At 53.6% G+C, this 23,699-nt stretch overlaps 9 protein-coding genes across 9 annotated transcripts; 5 read left to right on the forward strand and 4 right to left on the reverse strand.

Moving 5' to 3' along the window:
- Window positions 1-100: 100 nt before the first annotated feature.
- Window positions 101-614, reverse strand: E0L32_003400 (uncharacterized protein; the record flags this gene model as incomplete). The annotated part of the gene is made up of 3 exons (XM_031137697.1): window positions 101-166; window positions 225-309; window positions 400-614. 3 exons carry the CDS (start codon window positions 612-614, stop codon window positions 101-103), a joined length of 366 nt encoding a protein of 121 aa, XP_030998549.1.
- A 1,506-nt stretch (window positions 615-2,120) lies between these two features.
- E0L32_003401 (uncharacterized protein) lies at window positions 2,121-2,444 on the forward strand (the record flags this gene model as incomplete). The annotated part of the gene is made up of 1 exon (XM_031137698.1): window positions 2,121-2,444. One exon carries the CDS (start codon window positions 2,121-2,123, stop codon window positions 2,442-2,444), a length of 324 nt encoding a protein of 107 aa, XP_030998550.1.
- A 744-nt stretch (window positions 2,445-3,188) lies between these two features.
- On the forward strand, window positions 3,189-4,158 carry E0L32_003402 (uncharacterized protein; the record flags this gene model as incomplete). Its single annotated transcript, XM_031137699.1, has 4 exons — window positions 3,189-3,270; window positions 3,330-3,393; window positions 3,451-4,063; window positions 4,123-4,158. The coding sequence occupies 4 exons, from the start codon at window positions 3,189-3,191 to the stop codon at window positions 4,156-4,158; spliced, it is 795 nt and encodes a 264-aa protein (XP_030998551.1).
- A 1,132-nt stretch (window positions 4,159-5,290) lies between these two features.
- On the reverse strand, window positions 5,291-6,844 carry E0L32_003403 (uncharacterized protein; the record flags this gene model as incomplete). The annotated part of the gene is made up of 2 exons (XM_031137700.1): window positions 5,291-6,570; window positions 6,637-6,844. The coding sequence occupies 2 exons, from the start codon at window positions 6,842-6,844 to the stop codon at window positions 5,291-5,293; spliced, it is 1,488 nt and encodes a 495-aa protein (XP_030998552.1).
- An 888-nt stretch (window positions 6,845-7,732) lies between these two features.
- E0L32_003404 (uncharacterized protein) lies at window positions 7,733-10,242 on the forward strand (the record flags this gene model as incomplete). The annotated part of the gene is made up of 5 exons (XM_031137701.1): window positions 7,733-7,748; window positions 7,816-8,851; window positions 9,181-9,409; window positions 9,847-9,932; window positions 10,074-10,242. 5 exons carry the CDS (start codon window positions 7,733-7,735, stop codon window positions 10,240-10,242), a joined length of 1,536 nt encoding a protein of 511 aa, XP_030998553.1.
- Window positions 10,243-11,503: 1,261 nt separating this feature from the next.
- On the forward strand, window positions 11,504-12,871 carry E0L32_003405 (uncharacterized protein; the record flags this gene model as incomplete). Its single annotated transcript, XM_031137702.1, has 1 exon — window positions 11,504-12,871. The coding sequence occupies one exon, from the start codon at window positions 11,504-11,506 to the stop codon at window positions 12,869-12,871; it is 1,368 nt and encodes a 455-aa protein (XP_030998554.1).
- Window positions 12,872-13,291: 420 nt separating this feature from the next.
- Window positions 13,292-13,748, reverse strand: E0L32_003406 (uncharacterized protein; the record flags this gene model as incomplete). The annotated part of the gene is made up of 4 exons (XM_031137703.1): window positions 13,292-13,352; window positions 13,416-13,478; window positions 13,535-13,608; window positions 13,668-13,748. The coding sequence occupies 4 exons, from the start codon at window positions 13,746-13,748 to the stop codon at window positions 13,292-13,294; spliced, it is 279 nt and encodes a 92-aa protein (XP_030998555.1).
- Window positions 13,749-14,610: 862 nt separating this feature from the next.
- E0L32_003407 (uncharacterized protein) lies at window positions 14,611-16,947 on the reverse strand (the record flags this gene model as incomplete). The annotated part of the gene is made up of 4 exons (XM_031137704.1): window positions 14,611-15,037; window positions 15,100-16,277; window positions 16,330-16,755; window positions 16,822-16,947. 4 exons carry the CDS (start codon window positions 16,945-16,947, stop codon window positions 14,611-14,613), a joined length of 2,157 nt encoding a protein of 718 aa, XP_030998556.1.
- Window positions 16,948-18,934: 1,987 nt separating this feature from the next.
- Window positions 18,935-23,313, forward strand: E0L32_003408 (uncharacterized protein; the record flags this gene model as incomplete). Its single annotated transcript, XM_031137705.1, has 8 exons — window positions 18,935-19,058; window positions 19,157-20,477; window positions 20,539-20,693; window positions 20,747-20,944; window positions 21,046-21,271; window positions 21,818-21,968; window positions 22,095-22,391; window positions 22,477-23,313. The coding sequence occupies 8 exons, from the start codon at window positions 18,935-18,937 to the stop codon at window positions 23,311-23,313; spliced, it is 3,309 nt and encodes a 1,102-aa protein (XP_030998557.1).
- Between the last annotated feature and the right edge of the window lie 386 nt (window positions 23,314-23,699).

Genomic DNA, 23,699 nt, shown 5'->3' on the forward strand with positions numbered 1-23,699 from the left:
TCCATCAAGGTGGCTTCCATTTCAGTATCGACGGGAGTTGATCGAAAAAACAATAGGAATGACATGATACAGCGGGGTGGAGACCAAATTACTTCCTGTCTCAGTTCACGAAAGCATCCAGCTTCTTCTGGTTGTAGACATCCGACTCGACCAGTTTATGCCATTTCTACACATGATCAGCATCGACGAAGCCACCGAGAGTCTCGACAGAATACCGAACTTACTCCATTGCTAGTGACCTTGATGATGGTGGGAAGGTTCGTGACGTTGAAGGGCTCCTGTCGCCACTGATTGCTTGGGTTCCTCCACCTGGCCGTTCTCGTCAGCATGCCGACTCTTGTGACTCGGATGGATTCGTCTCAATAGGGCTTCGGTCCTAAGCTAGACAAGGTCACTCACTCGGACACGCTTCCAGCATAGATGAGCTGGGCATCCTTGCCCGCAAACTTCTTGTTCACGAACGGTTCCGCATCCTGACAGTCGGGACACCAGCTCTTGCCCCTGACCAGGCTGGCGTAGACGACGAGGTACTGAGGCTCCTGGGTCGAAGCGGCTTGCTCGACGAGGCTCTTGGCCAGCTCGTCGGATGGAAGAGTAGCTTGTTTGAGAGGCATCTTGCAGGATGACCGAGAGAAGTGCCGGCGTCGATGTTCGCGTAGAGACTCTTGATCTTGCCTGAGCCGATACAGCTGATGTAGAACACTTGTGGCAAAGGAACTGGACGAGTGGCGAATAGCTTGATGACTGGAGGCGGGCAAGGGAGGGAGGATTGATGAGAGGCCAAGGGGCAGTCTGTGCCGGCGGTGTCGAAAATATTTGCCTCGTCGGGGCTCGTCCGACAAAGGCGTGGGTCGCATCGGCGGGGCTATTTTGGCGGGAAGGGCGGCGGAATGTGGAAGGTGTGAATTCACCCGTACCTTCCTGCCAAAGCCGGCCCGCGCGCGAGAGAAATTTGACGTGGGCAGTGACGGACATGAACCCTTGTCTTCGGGGAAGCTTTGGATGCATCGTCTGGGGGAGATGCTGCAACACATACACAGGCGATATGGACAGCCCATCCCTCTTCCCACGGTTGAGCGACACCGGTTGTCACAACACACCACAGGAGGCCACACGTCACAATGCGCCTCTCTGCCCTTCCGTCCGTCCCCACGAATCCGACATTCCTTTTGGAATGCCTTGTAGAATGGCCGCGCTCAATATATGTTGAATTTCCTGGCCAGCCTTGATGAGGACTGGTCCTAGTCTCCGGAACGCCACATTTTGCAGCACTAAACTGTCGGCATGCTGTGGGCGATGCGATTGACGCTGGAGCTCAGGAGAGAAGTCCCGGGACAAAGTACTCAGAGAGCAGAAGGAGGGAGCATGACCATCTAGCCTGAAAGATGCCTGGAGCCTCAATGCTTTACACAGAGAACATTGAAGCTCAGTCGTAACAGAGCCGCATCCCCACGTTTTCCTCCTTTGGGCCTATTCCTCTTCTGACAAAGTCGCAAGCATTGCATCTGCGCACATTAAAGGTCGAGACTAACTTGCTTTGTCAATGATCCTATCAGCATTACCGCGATTGGCAAGGTGCATACAGCCAGCCACCAGCTTCCATGCATCTCCCGATAGCAAAAACTTGGCAGGACTGAGTGATGTGCTCTCGTCACGGGAAAACAGGCCTGTCCAATTTCGTTAGGAACCCGATGCTAGAGCCTTGGCTGCGCATAACCCGGCTGGGCAGAAAGGCTTTATCGGCACAACAAAGCCATACGGACGCAATGTATTGTTTTCCGATACTTGGAACTGTTGACTCAAGGAGATAGTAAACCCTAGTTTTGCTCTATATCACAGATTGACGTGGTTCCCACACTGCAATTATATTGCGATGAACACGTCCATCACTGAAGTTAGCAAGAACTGCCATCTATAAAACTTCAAGTGAATCACTTATTCGTTTGTTGTGTCTGGGAGCGCTGGGCCCCTCGATAAGCGTGTGACTCTATCTGCCGCAGTGGCTGGCGATTGGCTTTTGAAACCCTAAAGTCTGTCAGTCTCCTCTCAGAACTTATTAAATACCTTTCTTGATCTCCAACCAATAGACACACGAACAAGGCATCGATAAAACGCTCATCATGTCTGGACAGCCCGTCTATCAAGTACTCAACCCCTCGTACGTCTACTATCCGGGCAATCCACCAATGATTTGCCCAGTCGCGCCGCCTCTCCAGCAGGTACAGCTGGTACAGCAGGCGCAGCGAGTACAGCCCGTTCTTGTCGCTCAGCCTGTCCAGGCAGCCCACGTGCAGTTCGTCCCCGTGGCAGTCACTCCTACCACTCACTGGGCTCTCCGGCCGCCTGGAGACTATGGACGTGTCGTGCCGCCACCCCCGGGACGTCCTGGCCAATGGGTTCAGTTTGCCGACGGACAAATCGCTTGGGTAGCGCCAAAGCAGTAGCCATGAGACACGAGGACTACCATCTACGTCGGTGCGAGTGAGGCATTGAGCACGACATCAAGCAAAGGAAGGGGGCCAGCCACCGGCAGGACTTCGAAGGTACAGACTCTTACCATCTATCTATTCTATACTCAGGATGTAAGCTGACCGAAGAGTTTCCCATGGAAATAGAGGGTTTCATCTTTGTTCAGTGCGGACATGGAAGGTCGGGCCAGAAGGAGCAGCATTTGGAGGCAGCTAGAGCATCTGCGGTCATGCTCTTGATGGAGAAAGAACAATGGACTTCGGAGAAAATCAAATATCATTTGACAGCATTATACTGAGGCGCGGTCATGATAACCCGTTGTGCTGCTAACCTTTCGGAGGGGACGTTCCGCCAAGGTGGGATGGCCCGTCGGTTTCCGGGTTCTCGGTGCCATTGATCCCGGTTACAACGCGCACCATGCAGGGGTTGATATATTGCTCATGTGCATCCTGTCTGCAGAGCAACTAAGGTCTGTCATAGCTATTTCACACCAGCCCGGGCCGTTCTCGGGGAAACATTTGGCGATGTTCCCCTTACCGTGTTTGCCACGGACCGCACAGTTGCTTCAAGCCTCATGCAGTTTTCATCTCGGCCAGATTTCCCGTCGTGCATATGTCTGGATAGACTAGCGAAGCAAGGCATTATTGTATAACTTTCTTTGCTGCCCAGAACTCGAAAATCCAGATGTCTACAGCCATTGCACATCCGAACTGGCCACCATGCGTTTCCAGACATCCTTGACAGCTTCTATGCTGCTGGCAGCCGCGACTGCACAGGGTACTGTGCAGGCATGGGGACAGTGTGAGTTCTTGGCGAATAGTCGCTCATTTATTTGCTAACGTCTCGATCTTTCTGACCAGGTGGTGGCAACGGCTACAGTGGACCGACGGTCTGTGGACCAGGATACACCTGCTCAACTCAGAAGTAGGTCTCTTTGATCATCAAAGGTTTCAAGTGCACCTAATTGATAACCATGTGCAGTCAGTGGTATGCTCAGTGCACTCCAGGTGGCTCGCCAGCGACAACGACCTCCGTCCCAGTCCAAACAACACTGCAGTCTACCTCGGTCAAGACCACCGCGCCGCCCGGCAAGCCCACGACTCTGACGACCATCGCCACCGCCACCAGCAACCCAGTCGGCGGCAGCGGACCCGGCACCCCGTCCACCCTCCTCCCGAATTGGTATTGGATCCGCGCTGTCGCAGAGCCCAACTACCACTCGTACCTGCAAGCCCGTCCTACGGGGGCACCCGCACAGCCCGGGTCCTTTGCGTACCTGGGCCAAAACACACATGCGGCGCAGCTCAACGTCATCTCGGGCCAGCTCGTGCTGAACCGCGGCGAGGGAGTGGCGCCTCTCTACATGAACGTCGAGAACCCGACCGACAAGACGCAGCGGCGGCTGACGACCTGGTTCAACGCGACCGAGAACCCGTACGGCACTTTCGCCTTCCAGGGGGACACACTGACGTGGAGCACGCCCGACATCAAGCGGCCGAACCTAGCGGCTTGGTATGTGTGTGGGGACCAACAGCTGTTTGTCAACACCGGCGCGTACTTGTACCAGACCCCGGATGGGTGTGCTGATCAGACAGTGAGTAATACACAAGCTACTACAGCTGGTTGAACGTCAAGGGCTGACATGTTGAGCAGATTCATTCCTATGGAGGGTCGGAGGCCAATGTCTAGGAGGGTGGCAACGACACTGAAAGGTACTGAAGGTAGACAAGATGGAAGAACGCTTGCAGGTACTTGAGCATCTCTTCACCGAGATCACTCCATTGTCTCTTGCTATTGTCTTTTCTGATCATCCTTGGGTCGTCAAATCATAAACTCATGAAGCCCGGCATATACTTGTACACTCTGTCCCTCTGCCTGGGCCCACACTATTTCATCCAAGGATATAAATTGTGTTCCAGACATATCTCCAGGTGAATCTCTCCACAACACATCTAGGTTGTAGCCAGCGCCGACGGCATCCGTAGACTGCGGTGGCACAGGATCGCCCTCATCAGTCACGAGCTGGAAAGCGAAACTGACCCACGTGTTTTCGGCGCAAGACGCATCTGCCAGAGATCCGATCCTTTTATCGGGTGTGTCAGCCCAGTTGAAGCATGAGACAGATGCGTTGGCAGGCGAGCCGATGGGACGGATACTGAACTCGACGCTGTGTATCGCTTGTCAGCCTTTTCGTTTCCCTCATACGCCGAGTGTATCCCCTCACAATGATTTGTAGACCCCGTTGACCTGGATCGGATTCACCCCTGCAAAGAACCCTTCGACGTGAAGTCCAGAAGTAGATGCGTGAGGAATTGGCAAGAGGGAGGAGAGTAGTAGGCACCACCGTTTGCGAGACATGTTGTGTTCTGCAGCTGCTGCGAGGGGTGCAGAGAGTTTAGTGTATCGAGCTTGTCTCAGGTTGAGTCGAGTAAAACTAGAAGGAGTGGGAAGCCTCGCACCTAAAGCATCTATATGTCGCCATGGAAGTCAAGGCCACATCAGGATCCGGCGGTATATCCTCCCGCCTGCAATTCGTCTAGAAGTCTGACAAACCCAAGCATAGGACTCGAGTGCTGTGTGATGTTGGGCAAAACCAAGAGGATAGAATCCAAGAGGCGACTTCTTGTGCCACACTCGCTAAGGATGGGTCACAGGATGCAAACAACCTAACACAAAAGGCTCTCACGAGGCCTTGGTCACCGCCTAGCTAAGGGACTTTGACTCTTGTAGCATATTGAAGAATGGTATCGCTTTTGCCCAACCTTGCCTAGCTTGCAAAAAATGTCTATGAACAATGAGCTCAGAAAGAGAAAGATGAAGATTAAACGCTGATGGTGCGGAAGACACTGAACTCGTCACCAGTAGCAACCAGCACACCAGGAATCTGGGGGTGCCAGTGCAACTCCTTGGCGTTGGAATGGTAGTGCACGAACAGCAGCTGGGGTGGCACATCCTTGACGCCGGCCGTATCCTTGCTCTCCTCGTCATCCAGCTCGACAGCCAGATCCCACAGTGTGACGGTGTTGTCGCCTGCTGCAACGGCAACGATGCTGTCATCGGTCGGGTGCCACTCGACGCTGGTGATTTGCTCCTTGTGGTAGTTGAAGCTGGCGATTGGGCTCGACTTGGAGGCACCACCCGTGGTGCTAGGCTTCCACTGTCGCAGGTCCCAGACGCCCCATTCTCCATCATCGGCACCCGATGCCAGCAGGTGGGTCGTCTGCTTCGACCAGCTCATGACGTTGACATCTGTGTTGCTGACCTGCATCGTAATAGCGGGCTTTCGGCTCTTGCTCCTGACGTCCCACACGCGGATGGTACCGTCGCTTGAGGCAGATGCAAACACCGATGCCTCGGAGGGGCTCCACTGGATCTCCTCCACGCTGCTTGTGTGTCCTTGGAAGGGCCGAGTGTCTGTAACAAAGCCGCCCCCGTCGGTGCGAGTCGTAACGTAGATGAGGCCATCGTTGTCACCAGTCAGCAGCTTGCCCGCTGGGTGAAGAGGCGACCAGTCTACACCGTATCCTTCCGATTTGTGCGCGCGGATAGTGCACAGCGGCTTGTTTTGTTGAGGTGTGATCATGGTGCCAGGGTTGTCGAAAGACGAGAGATGGGGGGTGATGTCGTGGATGAAGACATTGGTCGACTCGGTCATAGTCGCGGTCAGCGTAGTCCCCGGCTTTCCAGCCTCTTGTGCGGGAGTTTGGTGCGATCGTATCCTGTTGGTGGTCGAATTGAGGGGTATGCTCTTGGACTCGAGGATGGGGTCGGCATCTTCGTCGTCATCGTCATCTCCAGACTCAGATGCATCGTCTCTGTCCATCCTGCTCAGGCCGCTGAACTTCATGACCATTAATTGATTCTCGGAAGCTTTGGCGTTCTCCGCCTGAGTGCCGGAGACGGTGTACATGGTGGCAGGGTAGACTTTGCGGTTGTCTCCTAGGCTGTCGCGGACAATGTCGAAGGAAAGGCAGGGCCAGGGGGTACTCAGGTTGTGTAGCATCTCGTACGTGCTCGGGTCGGGGGCGAGTACTTGGCCAGGCTCGAGCTTCGTTCGGCCGACAATGAATGTGCCAGGGCCGCTGTCAACATCCATCGCACCTTCGATTGTCGCACGTTAGTACTGTGTGGTTGTCAAGCTTGGCGAGCGCATTGGAGGGATCTTACTCTTCTCCTCAGCCTCGCGCTCTGCATCGGGCCGCCCGTCAACACCAGCCTCGAAGATCTCGTCTTCGCTCTCGAACTCATCTTCGAACTCATCCTCAAACTCGCCCATCTCGGCCATCTTGTTGTCGTCGACGTCCATGGCGTCGGGGCGGTCACCTCCCTTGAGGGGAGCTCCCCCATTCTCTGGGGCGGCTGCACGCTTTGACATGTTTGGAATACACAATATGCGCCTGTTTGCGGTTGAATCAGGAGAGAAAGAGAGCGAGAGAAGTTTGATAGTGACTGCGGTAAGTGAGGCCACTGTTAGCGGGGTTGGCGATGCCAATGCGCCCAAAATTTTGCTCCAAAGAATTTTTGGTGGGCGGGGTTATCGATAAGACTGATAAGCACCAGCATCAATCACATGCATCAGGTACTATATTATGAAATATCGGATAACTTTAGTGCAGCGCATAAACAATTCACATAAATTTATTCACGTCACCATTCTTTTATTACTTGTGTCAACACCAGGTAAAGTAAGTAGGCATTATACTCAAGCAACCCTGCATGGTCAACAGGAAACGCAGCTGAAGATTGACTTCGCCATAATGATGCTTGCATTAATTTTTTTTTACCTCACTTCGAAGCCAAATGCACTCAATCATCCAGTCATGAGTGCTCCCTTCAGGCTCCTCGTCTGACAAGACCAGACACGGAGGTCAACCTTCCGTAATTACTCTATCTGCCGCTGTTGAAACATCAATGAAGTGGCCTAATGCACTCTCATGTCGGCGAATTGATCTTCTGTGAGTGCTTCATTTCTCGATTTACAGCCTCTTTAAGCTGTCGGCTTTGGCACTCATTCCAAGAATCTTAGAACCTGAAGCATGATGAAAGGCATACCGAGGATTCTAGCATCGCGTTTATCTTCTCTACCCATCGTCTCGTCTCGTTGGGGAAAACTTCTCCTTCTGATATGTTGCATCTGTCTCACCACTCTATGGGCCCATCATCATCGGCATCAAGATGATTTTCAACAATGGTACCCTAACATCATCGGGCGACCAGCCAAGCACAGCATCGACCTCTCTGCTCCAGACCCGGCCTTCAGACCATGGCCGCTGACAAGAGTATGTAGTGAGGCGACATCGATGCCAGGTCTTGTTTTCATGTGTGACAACAACTCGGGCGGCATAGGGAATATCCGCAACTTCATTCTGACATGCTTGCGCTACGCAATCGAGGCTGGGGCCACAGGGCTCGTGATGCCACAGATCGAGACAAGGTCCGATTCTGACCTCGCAGAGCTCTTCAAGGGATATAGGCCCTTCAGTTATTTCTTCAATGAGACTCATTTCCGAGACGTTCTCACTACCAGCTGCCCCCAGATCACCATTTATAACACTGTCGACGATGTGCCAAATCTCAAGAATACCAGACCTGAGATGGTCACCCCTAAGCACTACGGACTTCGAGGTGGCTGTGACCGAAGGGATCTGAACCGACACACGGATATGTTTGGGCCACGTTTCCGGGATTGGCTCGAGGAGACGGCTTCACGGTTCAAAATTCATCCCCTGAGCACTGCCCACCCGCGCCTTGTCCGACTCAACTGGGGCGTACAGTGGGAGTGGCCAGTGTGGAAAGACGGTCCCGAATTTGCCAACTCTTTTGGCACCATTTTAAGGTTCCGCCAAGATCTACTGGACATGGGTACCAGGGCAGTGCTTGCCACGCGCCGCCTTGCCACCGGTGGACAAGGCGAGTACCTTGGGGCTCACCTCAGGACAGAGCATGATGCTCTGAAGGGATGGCCTGACTTTAAGAATCAAAGTATGGCATACTTGAGAGAAGGAGACAAGCGAGGGCACAAGACTGTCTATCTTGCGACTGGGAATTCTACCGAGGCCTCGAAGTTCAAGGCAAAAGCCCGCTCTCAGTATCGCATGCGCGTAGTCACCAAGAACGAGCTCTTCGAGTTCCAGAAGGATGATCTGCAGCTTCTACGATCGTTAAGCTGGGACCAACAGGCGCTTGTCGATTATATAGTCCTTTTGGGAAGCAGTTACTTTGTGGGCGTAAGCCCAAGCTCTTTCAGCATGAGTGTAGCACTGAAGAGACATCTGAAGACGGGAGGTCTATACACCCGACCTTGGAGGGTCGGTCGCGATGGCGATGGCAGAAGCTGTCTTGTCGGCAGATATGACAGCTACTGGGAGGACTGGTTATTTATGTACGACTCCATGTGGCCCTGATGGCAAAGTTTGGTTCTGCGCCACAGAGGCAGGTAGCTCCGGACAGTGGGTTCGGAGTTTGGTTCACCGAGGTCAGTCGGTCGTCTAAGCCACACTATCGAGCCCTCAAATTGTGGTTCACAAAGGAGGAACATATTATCCAATTTTCAAACAGTCAACATAGTACCTACCTATATTTCTCCTCCTTCCATGGAAATATGGTTCACTCAGGACACAACTTCAGTACTCCATGCTGAACTGTAAGTGTGTTGTCTCTTCCTTCTGTCTCGACTTCTCTGCCACTTCTCCGCTAAAAGATGACCACTAGCCCTGTCGCCATGCAAGCCCACTCTCAAAGCTCAGTTCCGGACTCGTCCGCCAACCCCCTCGAGCATATTGGTTCGAGGATGAATCACGAGGCCTTCCTTGCCGTCACAACAGTCCTTGCCTTTCTCGCCGCCACCTACGTCGGCGCATGGATCGTGTACGCATACCGGCTCAATAAAAAGATTCGCTCGCACCGGCCGCAGATACGAGATTCGCGCGTGACGGCCACTGTCTGTCTTTTGGCCTGCATACTGGCCTCCGTCGCTTGGCCCGTCGTGCTGGCCTGGGATACTTATCTTCTCGTGCAACGCAGGGTCCTCAAATATCGATGTTGTCATCATGGTCGAAGTAGGGACGAGGTGGTGATCGAGAATCTCTCACCTGAATTAGACAAAAGGTGGGCTGTTTAGGGTCTATTGAGCCACACTGAAGTTCTCAGATCGGGTTGTTTGAGAACGCCTTTGGTGTAGGGAGGTTGGAGAATAGGTGGGAGAGGCAGGATTGTGCTAGATGAACACGACATTGCTTTGGATTCATTGCTTCCTGTTTGTGAAACAGAACGGCGAACGTCGAACGAAGGCTGGCTATCCTATCATGCCTACCTGTATCACCTGGCCAGCATCGGGATTGTACTTGGTCGTATACTTGGTGCTAAGACTATATATAGCCAGCTATGATTCCTACGGCAAAGCAGCTGGTTGTCCATCTACAATCCGGCTATGCATGGGTAAAGTACCAAGGAAACTTTGGAAGGTCAGCCTGGTAGTGATTGTACCGAACAGGTTTCTGATGATTCATACCTACATGACATTGAAAATGCATAACATGCACGTGTATTAGTAAATATACATCCATGTGTACATCTACAACATACCTAAGTGATATATTTATTAGAGATCCCATTCTCCTGGAAGCCTTGGGCTTCTCGGCGGCTTTCGTTCACCGCACAGCTCTTTCCAACCTTTGCCAGTCCACTCAACAAAAGTCGCAGCCCGGCACTCCGGTCGCTCGAAGGAGCACTCTCAGCATCTCAGACCTTGCATCGAAACTCTTCAAGTCGTGACATTCTCGAAACCGAATCAGCGCCTTCGTCAAGCTCGCTCCGAAAGACATCGATAGAAATTTCCAAGCTTACAAGATTTTCGGGATCGCCACTGCCCCAGTGATCTCAACTTGCATGTCGCTGGATACGGGGATGCTATGAAGCTTGGATCGCCTTTTGGGTTCTTCAAATTAGTCATTCGTGATGTTATTGTTCGTCGAATCGGCGAATACCAGAGTCAAGGTCTCGATTTGGTCACAGTGTAAGACCAGACATTGTGACATGAAGTTCCCCTGAAAGGCACACGTGGATGGTATGGCGACATGGCGACATGGCGAACCTGGCGAATCCAGTAATCGTAATATCCTCTGTATAACGGTCCACATATGATCCATATGTTTACATCCTTTCCCCAGTAGTGAATGTCCAGCTCTGGTCGGAAAGGGCGAAAGGGCACACTGAAGCCTGCTGCCGGCTCGTATCGAAACTGGACATCGCTGTGATTCCGAACATAATGACGGGATTCGCGTGAGACGTGCATTGCTAAGGGGAAGGCTGTATGAACAATCATGGGCTCGAGCGTATCGGGATCTCGTCCAAATTCGTTGAGCATCTCCTTCTTAACGATACATATTTTCTGTATGTCTTCTGGCAAAGTAAAGTGCCAAATAAGCTGTCTAATCTCCAATGGTAGCTTGAAAAGTGGCTTGAATACCGTCATTTGGGAAAGACGGTGGCTGCGAAGTGTATGTGAGGAGATTCGAGTGAGGCAATACCGCCGAAAAGGACGGGGAGGAAAAGAATAAACATATCTCCATTGACCCGGTTTTGGTTCTTTTTAATGTCTCGTCCAATGAATCAAGATCACATTGATTGGCTGCATAAGAGGCGCACAGTGAAAGCGGGTGCGTAGGGTGACATTCAATACGAACGTCCTGTCGCGGGCCGAGGCGTGCTGTGGAACTGTCGGCCTCTCTACCTCGGAAGTCTACCTGGCCGGTCTACCTTCATTTGTGCCGGGAGAGCTTGCCAAACACTACCAAGTCTACTCTCCCACCATAAACAAAGATAAATATGTTCACTATCCGATGCGGGAGAAAACGAATGAGGAAACGAAGGGCTGCGCCAAGGAAGCCGGAGTCCGCGGATCGGATTGGCTGGGATTCATTAAAGAGTCAGCAGCTCGACAACAGCTTTTCCCAATCCTGTCAGAATCGCCCAATCTCTTTGAGCAAAGCTCTTGTTAAAACCCCTTTTCAAAAAGCAAGAGTAGAACCAGACTATGAACGACAAACGGCCGCAAGTGTACGACTGCATCATCGTCGGTGCTGGCTACTCGGGCCTGGCAGCCGCCAAGACCCTCCAGGCTGCCGGGAAATCCGTTCTCCTGCTCGAGGCGCGCGACCGCGTCGGCGGCCGGGCCAAGACGCTACGGCGCGACGATGGCTCCTATTGGGACTGCGGTGCGTCCTTCCTCGGCGACAAGCACGCGCGCATGCGAGCGCTGGCCGAGGAATACGACGTCAGCCGATCCGCGATGCCCACCGATGGCAAGCTGGTGCTGTGCTACCGCGGCGCGTCCAAGACCTACAAGGGGCTGATCCCGCCGACGCGGCCCTGGGAGGTGCTCGAGCTGGGTCGTGCGATAAGCGCCTTTGAGTCGCTCTCCGCGACGGTGGACCTCGACCAGCCGTGGCGCACACCGCGCGCGGCCGAGCTGGACAGGGTAACGATGCGGGAGTGGTACAACAAGAAGCTGTGGACCAAGGGAGGCCGACAGATGATGGAAGTGGCGCTAGAGTCGACGATCGGCCAGGACCCGAGCTGCTATTCGATGCTCCACGCCATGTTCTTCTTCAAATCATCTATCTGTATGACTTGGGCTTTGAACACGCGAAACGGCGCCCAGCATGAGATGATGCAAGGCGGCGGGCAGGCAATTGCGGATAAGATCAAGCATCATCTCGGAGATGATATTGTTCACCTCTCAGAGCCCGTGGAGAGGGTTGTTCAAGACGATAGTGGTGTGCAAATCGGTACGACCAAAGGGGCCTACCGAGCCAAACGAGCCATCATGGCGGTTCCCCCACCACTGATTTTCAAGATACGCTTCGAGCCCAGCCTTCCCACCGAGAAGCAGACCCTGCTGCAGCATATGCCCATGGGCGCGTACGCCAAGTTCTTCGCGAGCTACAAGACTGCATTTTGGCGTGCTAAGGGTCTGCGTGGCGAATGTACGAATCCCGGAGGAACCATGGCCGTAATGTTCGACGCGACTCCCCCGTCGGGATCACCGGCCAAGTTGATGGGCTTCGTTGCGGCGAACACGGCGCGTCACTTCCTCACGCTTTCAGAAGAAGAGCGGCGTCGCATTGCTCTGGGAGAATTCGCACTTGCATTCGGTAAGGAGGCACTTGAGCCAGAGGAGACCTTCTTTCATTCTATGATTGAGGAGGAATGGGCCATGGGCTGTCCCATGGCAAATCCCGCGCCTGGTATGTGGACATTACATGGGGAATGGATGCGGAAGCCCGTGAACAGAGTGCACTGGGCCGGTACGGACACGGCCACGCACTTTTATGGGTATCTTGAGGGCGCAGTGCTGGCAGGAGAGAGGGCTGCGGGAGAGGTCATGCAGGTACTATCATAGATGAACGCGACTCCTTGAGTGGTGTGTTGATTAGCTTTCATCAAGTTAAGCATTCAGACTCTCCTCAAGCAGGGCGATCCCGGAGAGTTCCGACCAACTCTGCTTCTCCTCAAGACTGATCAGACAATCTCCAGCACTACTGGTTTTGTACGGCTATTCCGGGCACGCTAGGTCTGGTCTAGCTGTTTGGTCGGCTTGACAACAATGACACAAAGCGCACGAACAATTTGGATATAGTTTAATGGTAAAAAGACTTGCATTGCTGATGTAAGATGGCTAGTCCTCTAACTGTCTTCAAGAGCGGTCTCCCTTGATTTTGCCTGCCGGTCTCGTGTACACCACCGGTTTCTTGCGAGATACAAACGTTTCTGAACTGGCCAAACTACCTATCCTGCAGGACTTCGCACCCTGTGAATACTTTTATGGCCATGGAACGCCGACGCTGGCGCAGGTGGCCGAAACCCAATTGACCGTAGCGACGCTACGATTGTAAAGTCAACATCCATTGGACATAGTCAGAGCGGTTTCGTGGATAACTACTTACATGCCATCGTTATCACAATGGCCGACGATGCAATTAGCCATGGCGTCCTGGTACGCCTTAGGGCTGGAAAGGTTGTATTAGTGGAGAGGATACATTTTGTGACGTGCATATGGACATACGCGGCGCAACTGCACTTGAAATCCACCAAGTCTTTGCATCCGCTTAGAGGAAAGTTATCGACGAAGCAATTGAGCTATAGGATAATTCAGGGTTAGCGAATGTGCATGTCATTTCATCTAAAGTTCATCTTACCGAGCAGTCGGGAATCTTGCTGACGTCCTGGGCAGCAGCGAGAGCTGCAAGGGCAGAAAAGAGGGTCAGTTTGAGCTGCATATTGGGCAATATGATGAACTTGAGGATGGTTAGAGTTATCGAAAAGAATGCAGCATCTCTATCTATATCTAGGCTCTATATATAGTTGAGCATTCAGAGTGTACGTCCAGTGAAATATTTGTGAATGGTCAAAAGCTGAGCTAGCAAGATACAGTGTTGCACGTCAAAAGGGGCCGAAGCAAAACCGCCCGAACTGCTTGAGTCGGGGTGTTTCAGCTTGCATACGATCAGCTCGAAGCCAAGCCTCAATCTGATGCAGCCCTTATTCAGCTCTCGTCTCTCGTCTGGTGACCTTGAATAATTCTAGGCAAACAGGACACTCGCCAAGAGTTCTTTTGGACGCCATCGAACCAGCCGAGATGCGGGGTGTTATTGAAGACAGCTAGACTGCAAGAAAACTATCCGAGCTGCTGTGATCAATGCAAATTGACGAATTGTTCTACGATCTGTTTAGCCTCGATCAGTCCCTCCTTGTCGAACGAACGCGTAGTGATCTGGATGACAAAAAGTTTGTTCCATCGTGAGAGGCTGGGTCGTTCACTACAAGTATCGTGTTTCCGAACCTCCATGGCAGTGCAGCTCCCCAGACTCACGAATTCCTCAATACCTAACATCAAAGGCGTTGTTCTTTGGCTTGTAGGTCTTTAGTATTGGGTAGTCATTCGACATTGATTCTGTATACTTTAATTGCAAGGATGAGCAGTGAGGGTAGGTTGATAGACATGGGTGAGGCCACCCCATCAAGTAGCCTATCTAGAGAAGCAACTGGGATGCATGGTAGTATTGTGGAGTCATTGACAATTACTATTTAGATTATGAACGGTTCATTATTTGTCGGCTGTCAACAAAAGCCAAGAAGTCCTTAGTAAGGGCTCGTGGCATTGCTGATGCCGCTGTAGTAATTGATCCACTTGAAGATCTCCGTGTGCCACACGAGGCTGTTCTCGCGGTTCAGCACCAAGTGGTTCTCGTCGGGAAAGTTCAGGAACTTGCTGGGTACGCCCTTGGTCTGCAGCACGTTGAAGAGCAGGATGCCCTCGGCGACGGGTAGGCGGTAGTCCTTGTCGTTGTGAATGACAAAGTGCGGCGTGGCAAAGTTGTCAATGTACAGCATCGGGTTCCAGTCGTAGTAGGGAGAGCCCGGCTGGAAAGCCTTGGGCGTGAAGGTGCCGTTGAAGTCGTGGTCCATGAACCACAGCTCCTCACTGGCGAATTGGTTGAGGGTCGAGGTGCTGCCATCGTGGGTGACGAGGGCCTTGAACCAGCGGCCCATCTCATGACCTTGCATCCTGCATCGCAAAACCTATCAGCACGATTTCACATCGACTTACAGCGGCCCTGTGTAACTTACCAGTTTGTCATGTAACCACCAAAGGAGGCGCCAGCCTCAATGCCGTTATCTGTATCGACATAGTCAAGGTTGTCACGCACATATTGCCAGGCATGGACGAGATCCCAGTAAGGGTAGCTACCCCAGCGGCCCTGGACGGAATCGGTGAGGTTCTGGCCCCAGCCCGTGGAAGCAGTCGGGTTCGGAGCGATGACAACATAGCCTTGATCGGCCCAGACCTTGAAGTTCCACCGAGTACTCCAGCTGTTTGCGTGATTACCCTGGGGCCCGCCATGGGAGATAAAAGCGAGTGGATACTTCTTCGACTTGTCGAACCCTTTAGGGTAGACAATCCAGGATTGCTGCTTGATCTCGGATGTGTTGGTCGAGTAATAGAATTCGGACACATCCTGAGGGCCGAGACCGGCGAGCTCCTCATCGGCCGTGTTGGCTTGAAAATGCGAAATCACCTCCTTGCCGTCAGGGATTACCGAGTAGATGTCTCGGCTAGACCAGATCTTCGAGTCGGAGATGAGAATTCTATCACCTGGAAGCACGAAATAACTCGAGACCACGCCTTCGTTAGTGATGTTCTTGGGCTGGAAAGTCTCCTCTGAGTCCAGCGGCACAGGGAAGATGCGCCCACGGCCCAAGTCAGTGGCCGAAGCGAAAAGGGTCTTGGAGTCACGCGACCACTCGAGGTGGTCCGGACCGCGGTCCCATTTAGTAGCGAGAGCAGTGACATCGAAGCTTCCCTTCTCAGCCTTGGCTACGTAGATGATGTTGCGATCCGACTCGTAGGAGATACCATTCTGCTGGACCCAGCCCACGGACTTGCTGTCCGGAGAGAACTTGGGGGCGGAGGAAGCACCCTGCTGCTCTGGGTACTTAGTTCCACCACGGGGGTTGATGCGAACAGCATCCTTGGCCGTGCCATCGAATGGCACATACCAGAGCTGGCTGCTTGTGTAATTGGCGAGCGGGAGGTCGATATCCTTGCTGATGAAAACAACCTTGGTCCCGTCCGGAGAGAGGTCATAGTCGCCCTGATCATTAAGGTCCAGAGGACTCTCGGCCTTGGTAATATTGCCAATCCCCGTCACGTAGTTGGTCAGGTTGCCCTTTAGAACGGCGGTGCCGTTGCTGACTTTGAGTACACCGCCAAACACCGCATTTTTCTTCTCGTCGAGGTAGTAGTCCTACAACCCATGAGCAAAAGAGTAGCGCGACAGGGTCGCATAAGAGACATACCCAGTGGCGCACGTAAATGGACGAGTAAATCCGGGCAGTGGAGAGAGGGGTGGCGGACAGCTGCTCGTTGTATGCCGTGCCATTGGGCCACGCCTTGGTATAGACGAGGAAATGAATGTCACCCGAAGCAGTGCGCGAGGCCTTGAGGCCCGAGTACGGGGCGGGCAGAGAAGCAACAAGCTTGGCGCTCTTGGGCGAGCTTGACGGGCCGTAGTACAAGCTCACACCGCCATTGTCCTCGGCGTTGGAGCTATTGAGGTACAGGATGTTGTGAGGGTCATTCTGGATGAAGACCAGCTCGGAGATGCCGCCACCTGTGTGCCAAGTGGTGATGGCCTTCTTGGTCTTGAGCTCGATGCGCTTCCAGCTAGTAGAGGTCTTGTGCGTGGCCCACGAGTAGTTGGTGGCCGTGAAGAATGCGAATTCCTACTCGAATGTTAACATCTAGAGGACCACATGTCAACGATAAATGGATATCAGAGCGCCACTCACTCCCGACGGATCCGGTAGCGCTACCGAGTAGCGATTCGCAGCGAGCATCTCCCTCGGGGTGATGGCATCAACAGCTGGCAGTAGAGCCGACGCTGCCGCTGCAGCCAGCAAGTTGAGGCTCTTCATGACGCGTACAACGTTTGGAATTCCCAATTGATTGACACTGAGCGGAAATGCTGTACCTGCGTTTGACGCTGGACGGAAGGAATTAGGCAGGCCAGTGCTGAAGCTGTGTCGATATCGACCTGGGCGGAGGAGCTTATTTATCTGGGCCTGCGATCGTCATTGCGCCCCGCTTGGATGGTAGCAGACGCATACAATGGCTGAAATAAGCAGGTGAGATTTGCATGCTGTCGTGATGGGATGCGGGACGCGTGCGAGTGGCACACAATTGCGTCCGTTGATTGCAGGCCAGATTGACGGGATAGCAGGGGCCCCGGGTCCACGAAAAACCAAGTCTCTCCTGCGGCGACACAGACGGACGGCCGGCAGGAGGACTGCAAAAGCAATTGCATCAACAAAGCCAAGCCTGCTTCCGGCGTTTGCCTGAGCTTGGCAATGAGCACCGGATTCGGCAGGTCGATAGAGCGGATGGGATCGCTCTCATGCCTTTGGGGAGTCCAAGCACCGTCAACGTCATTCGCTGACGGACGGGGCGGGGATTCGGCTTGGCCAGCCAGCACAGTCGTGTATGTAGATGGACACCTGCAGTCAGCTCACTTGTTTCCTAGGCGCGGCACGGTAAACAAAAGTATATTGCAGACGAGTGGGACAGGCCCTGTCTCGCGGATGCCAAGCCCGAGCGGATGGGAAAATGGCCATCTTGCGTAGCACTGCAGCTCCAGCACCCCTGGTCGCACCGTCTGACCCCGCAGCGACGAGCACACAGCACCGTAAGAGTGACGACGCAGAGGGAAGCTGTCGAGTAGATTGCGAGTCCTGCCTCGGGTGCCCGGCTGGCGAGGATGCTTCGCTGTGCCACGCAATTTGATAATGGACTCGGTGAGCAGATCGAGGCCAGAGCCGAACATCCGGCCTCCGCTTGTCAAAGCTTCAATCAGGAGGATACCGCTGCTGCCGACGTGGTTCTCCCATCACAAAGATGTGTGAAAGCTCACGCTCAGGAACACGGGCTCCTTAGCTCTTGTAAGGACTACGGAGTAAAACGGGCATGACAGGGAGGTGTGCCAGGGGTTTTTAAAAACAACGAGCCTCAAAGCTAAGCTTGGGGAAGGTGTCTGCGATTGGTCACTTGACTTACATGCATCTTACCTGACAAGACCAAGCTGACTGCCTCAGCCTTGTGGAGTTCTGAGCAGCCTTTACTTGGTTGCTTGGAGTTAAAGCCAAAACTTGGTGCGATTCCTGATGTAGACTAGGTAATTATGCTGTAGGGTGGAGGACGTAGGAAAAGGACATGAGCACCAGCACGAGCGTCATGGCTTAATGTTCCCTGCCTACTACCTGCGCCTGGATGGCTATGTCTCCTTGAAGACCAGCCACTCTTTCGACTCTGCAGACGAGTTATTCAAGCACTTGAGATCGCGAAGCAGCGATTGGCTTGGGAAAGGAAGTGACCGGACAGGAGATGTCGAGTGTGAATGAGACAGGCGACTCGGCCACTGGTGCATACAAGGAGACCAGGGATAATCATTTTGCCAGGCCCTAAGCACGTAGTACTCGGTTCAAGGACAATAAAGCCGACGGGACCCTCTCCTTTTCTCCAACAATGTACTTGTAGGGGCCCTTATCTGCGGAGTATTCCTCGTTTTGGGGAGTCATTATCTCTGCCCCATCTAACCGCTCCCTTTTACGGAGTAGTCCCGGATTAAGAGCAGGGAGCTTTGGGGTGTGATCCCCGCAAATATCCACTGGGGTGAGGCAAGGTGGTGGTCGGGCAAAGTCTTGGTCCTGTTTAATTCCCCAGACAGTCTCACCTGCCCGGGCGGTGATTTTTAACCTATCGGCCAATCTCACCCCCTCCCATTCCCAGTAGGTAAGCGTGTAGATAGGCACACTCTGGTTGGTTCTTGAGCCCAGATCGATCAACTTCCTGTTCCCGTGGCGGCAATTGAAACACCCACCGAGGCTGAACGCGGACTCGAGAAAAGAAATGGATACCAGCCCGATCGAGCAGCCCCCGTCGAAGCGGCGGCGATTCCGGATCCAGTCCGAGTTTGGTCGGGCGCGGCAGTGGAGAAGCCGCAAGAGCCGTCCTTGCGACACTTGCCGAAGGCGTAAGACGGCATGTATTATTGATACCAAGCCACCTTGTGAGAATACTCCCGCCCTCGAGGCCGACCACAAGTACTGACATCAGGATGCCAACGTCCAGGTCGCTTCTGTCGTGGGAAAGGTCTCGAGTGCAAAGCAACGTCTGATCCAGGACCACCTAAGAAAGCAGCTCAAGAAGACGACTCGTCGCCCACGGAGTCCAGCCCTCTGGAAGCTGAGCCGGATGTAGACATTGGTATTGAGGTTGCCATCCATGCCCCGCCTCCTCTGACTGCCGAACTTCCCGTGTTGTCCAACCTCAGTCCCGTCCGGCCCGTTGTCGAGCTGACAGCCGCAACCTTGTCGCCGCCATGGACTATCAACAATGACGAGTCACTAGAGACTCCGCCTGCCATTGCCAGCCCGGACAATGCCATTGCGGCACTACCTGCCAACAGCGGCCGAAATCATAGGCGCCGTACTACAGTCCACACGCTCGAGGATGGACCGAATCTCACCGCTCACTCGATGGGGCTATCAGGCGAGCAAGATCCCGAGCTCCTGTCATCCTTCAGATCCGTGGTTATGAACGAGGTGAACCGCGTCGACGCCGACATCATACAGCTCTGCGCCGGGGACATTGTCACCAACCAGCCTCCAGTCCACTTCACCATCCTGCATGACGAGTTCGCTCCGCTTGACATCATTGCCAAGGATGCAGCCTCTGACCGCATGGAGGCCACCGTCGACGGCCACGGTGATAACCTGGTGCGGTTATACTTCAAACACGTGCATCCAGTATACCCCGTACTGTCCAAAACTCGCTTCCTTCGAGCCTATGCCGAGGACAAGACCAAGATCCCTGCTTCCCTGCGTGGTGCAGTATATGGATTGGCCGCAAACTTTTGGAAACACGACCCGAGCATGACGAACACTCTTGGGTTCAATCAGCATGAGCTCTTCGAGGATGCCTTGGCCTGTTTGCAAAGAGAGTTGCACGGGCCAGACCTGTGGACGATGCAGGCCTGTCTCCTGCTTATGCACGAGAATCCGGCTGCAAATGCAACGATCGAGTCACCACGAGTCTGGACACTGGCAGCGCAGGCGGTGGCCTGCGCCCAGATGATTGGGCTGCATAGAGACCCCATGGTGTGGAACATTGCACCCTACGAGAAGTCCATGCGCAGGAAGCTCTGGTGGGCAGCTTTCGCCGTTGACGTATGGTCCTCTATTTGCCACGGCAATCCACCACACATACACACTGACTCCTTCACGACGTCCCTCCTGACAATGGAGGATATAGCCTTTGATGAGGAGGTGCCGCCGGAGCTCAGCTACCTGGTTCATGAAGAGGGCACGCGGCCAGACATATCTACGAGCGCTCGCTTTTACGAATACACCACTCTCAGCCTCATGCTGCACAGACTCCTCATAGACTTCTAGTATGTATACCAGCATCGGCATAAACCAGAAAGTATTGAGTGATCATCTAACATCAGATAGTTCGGATGTCAAGTATCAAGACACGATGCAGGATCCGGTGGCAAGGGAAGGGGCGTTGCTTGGCTTCAAGACAAAGCTACATAACTGGGAGTCACTACTCCCACGATGCGTTACTCTAGAGATGACGACTCTGAATTCGCCGCACTTGAACAACGGTATGTAAAAACACCCACCCTTCTATATTCCCCTTAAAGCTGACAGGCCAAAGCACCTCTCCATCTATCGTTTTACACCGGCGTGGCTCTGCTTTATCGGGCCCTCATGAGTCCTGTAACAAAAGCGGCCAAGCGGGATCCAAACTCGAGTCTTCGACGCCATTTCAACGAGGCCATCAGGGCCTTTGCGCCATTTACCATGTTCATGGGAGATATCACACCGGAATGCCTACATGCCTTTTGGGGGAACCGTAAGTCTCCTCATCTCTGGGTTGCTTACACTCGGCCCACCACACCCATGTGACAAAGCTGCATGGTCAAGTAGGCTAATCACATTTCTAACCATGTGCAGAGGCTCGGTCACAGTTGATTCTGTGCGGCAACTTCTTGATCTATCTCTTCCTCCTGGCTCCAGACCCGGAACAAGTCCAAGCCACCTTTCAGCTGCTCGAACGATTTCACGACTCACTGCAGCGGCTTAGTGCCGCGGCGGACGAGGTGTCCATACACCTCCTGAGACCCGTCGCCCTGCGCATCGACTCTTTCTTCTCACAAGCGGCACAGATCATGCGAACAGGGTCTTCGACTGCCTCGGTCTCCCCGCAGACAGCCGAGTAAAGAGTGGAGAATCAGCTTGGGCCGGGGCGTGATATGTCTTGTTCTCAGACAGAGGCTAGGTTATGCTCGGCTCGGCCAGGGACGGAAGCTGGGGTAATTCCCCATGCAAGGATTACAGGTCTCAGCGGATATCATCGTGTAATAATTTGCTCAGAAGTGTCGAATCCATGAATAAGCACCTGCATCGTATGGGTCATCCCCCGCAAACCCTGCAAGGGTTCTGCCGGCAGTGTTCCCTTCCCCGCATGTGGAAGTCCTTTTGAGTTCAGGACAGTTGGAGACTGGTGCAATGGGTTTCGAATAACAGCTGTTTGGCCCTGAACCCGTCGAGGCGAGACCGTCTTTTCTGTCATCCCCTCACAGGCCTCACAGGGGGGCATGTGGACCAAGTTGGCCGATCAAGATAGGAGAAACATGTACTCCACTTGTCGGTGAACTTGCATCGCAAGCAAGTAGCTACTTTCAGCTGTCCGCCCCAGTTCGTAACCATTGGTACCCCAACGCAGTGCGGCCGCACCAATCTCACCTATTCCGTCCCCTCATTACGAGTTTCACCCCATCGGCCGATCGGTCAACCAAAGCCAGTGCGTCCCCTCCAATATCTTCTTCCCCGCGTTTGGTGATGATGCGATCGATCCCATGAACTCTCCCAGTGTGGTACGATGATTGTGATGAAGAGGAAATGACGGCTAGTCGAGGCGCTGCCTGTGATATTTCTATTCCGGCTTCGCCGTCCGTTGCGTCGAAGTGAATTGTTGACTCGCGTTTTGACTTACAACGAAGACAGGCCTGAAATACAAGCCCCTCAGTTACGCACCCGAGCTGCAGTATTGGGAGTCCAACACGCGATCTAGTTTAGGCATACAAAAGATCACACGGTCCGCAAAGATGGGCTCCGACAGTATTGCTGAGCAAGATCTTGCCATCCCCGTTATCGACTTTGCGCCGATGCGGAGTGGGAATCCCGAGGACGCCGCAGCGGTGGGGAGGAAGGTTTATGAGGCGTTCAGGGACGTTGGGTTTGCTTACATCAAGAACCACGGCATTCCTCAAGAGACAGTCGACGAGGCATTTCAATGGGTGAGTCGCATGTCTCTCTGGATCTCTACCTTTTCAATCTCAACATACCGTGAACATAAATACTGACGACGTCGTCCTTCTCCAGAGCGCCAAATTCTTCGCCCTCCCCCAAGCCGTAAAGGACAAGGCACCACACCCCCCGTACGGATGGTGGCACCGCGGATACTCGGGCGTCGGCCGTGAAAAGGTGGTGCAGATGGTCTTTGACGAGCAGAGCATCGGCGAGCTGCGCAAGGTGCCCGACTTCAAGGAGTCCTTTGAGCTCGGGCGCGAGACGGACGAGAAGACGAAGAACATCTGGCTGCCCGAGGAGGACCTGCCCGGCTTTCGCGCCTTCTTCAACAAGTTCTACGAGACGGGCTACCAGCTCGAGCTGCAGCTGCTGCGCGCCATCGCCATCGGCATGGGCCTCGACGAGAAGTTCTTCTGGGAGTACCACACAAAGGGCGACAACCAGGTCCGCCTGCTGCACTACCCGCCCGTGGAGGAGGAGCTGCTGCGCGGTGGCAAGATGGAGCGCATCGCTGCCCACACCGACTTTGGCACCATGACGATGCTCTTCCAGGACCAGGTCGGCGGCCTCGAGGTCGAGGACATCCATGAGAAGGGCAAGTTCAACCCGGCCCCGTACGTACCCGGAGCCATCGTCGTCAACATTGGTGATTTCCTGCAGCGCTGGAGCAATGACGAGCTCAAGTCCACTCTGCACAGGGTGCGGGCGCCGCCCCTGACCGATGACCAGGGTGGTGTGGGTAAGGGAAAGATCACCCGTGCTCGTTATTCGATCCCGTACTTTGTGACTGCGGACAGGGAAAAGACTATCGATTGCCTGCCCGGCTGCTGGGGCCCAGACCGGCCCAAGAAGTACGAGCCAATCAACAGTCATGAGTATATCTCTATGCGGCTCAACGCTACCTATTAGGTAGTTCTTTGTACATTTAGATATTCAGCGAAAAGGGAAATCTATTCTCATTGATGCTCGTCTTCGCATTTGTACTGGAAGTGTAATTGGCTATATGTTCCTTGTGCGTTGGTGGATGGAGGTGTCTAGGATTTGGCCACCTCCTGAGCCCCTTTCTGATATGTTTCCCAAGTCTCGACGCCGCTGACCTGATTGCACTCGCCTTGAGGTCGTCATATTGCGGCAGAATCGTTCCGATTGTGGTAGCCCCTTTGTAGTCACCTGGAATAGAGTTCATGTAGAATGAACACGAGATGACGAGCACAGTCTGAAGACCCAATTTTGATACTCGCGCGTCTAGTATTCTATCTACTGAAAGCCCAAGTAACTTGAAAGTCCTCCTATCT

The sequence above is a fragment of the Thyridium curvatum genome (genome assembly GCF_004353045.1).
Source record: "Thyridium curvatum strain D216 chromosome Unknown NODE_15_length_556224_cov_80.126021, whole genome shotgun sequence".
Taxonomy (NCBI): domain Eukaryota; kingdom Fungi; phylum Ascomycota; class Sordariomycetes; order Thyridiales; family Thyridiaceae; genus Thyridium; species Thyridium curvatum.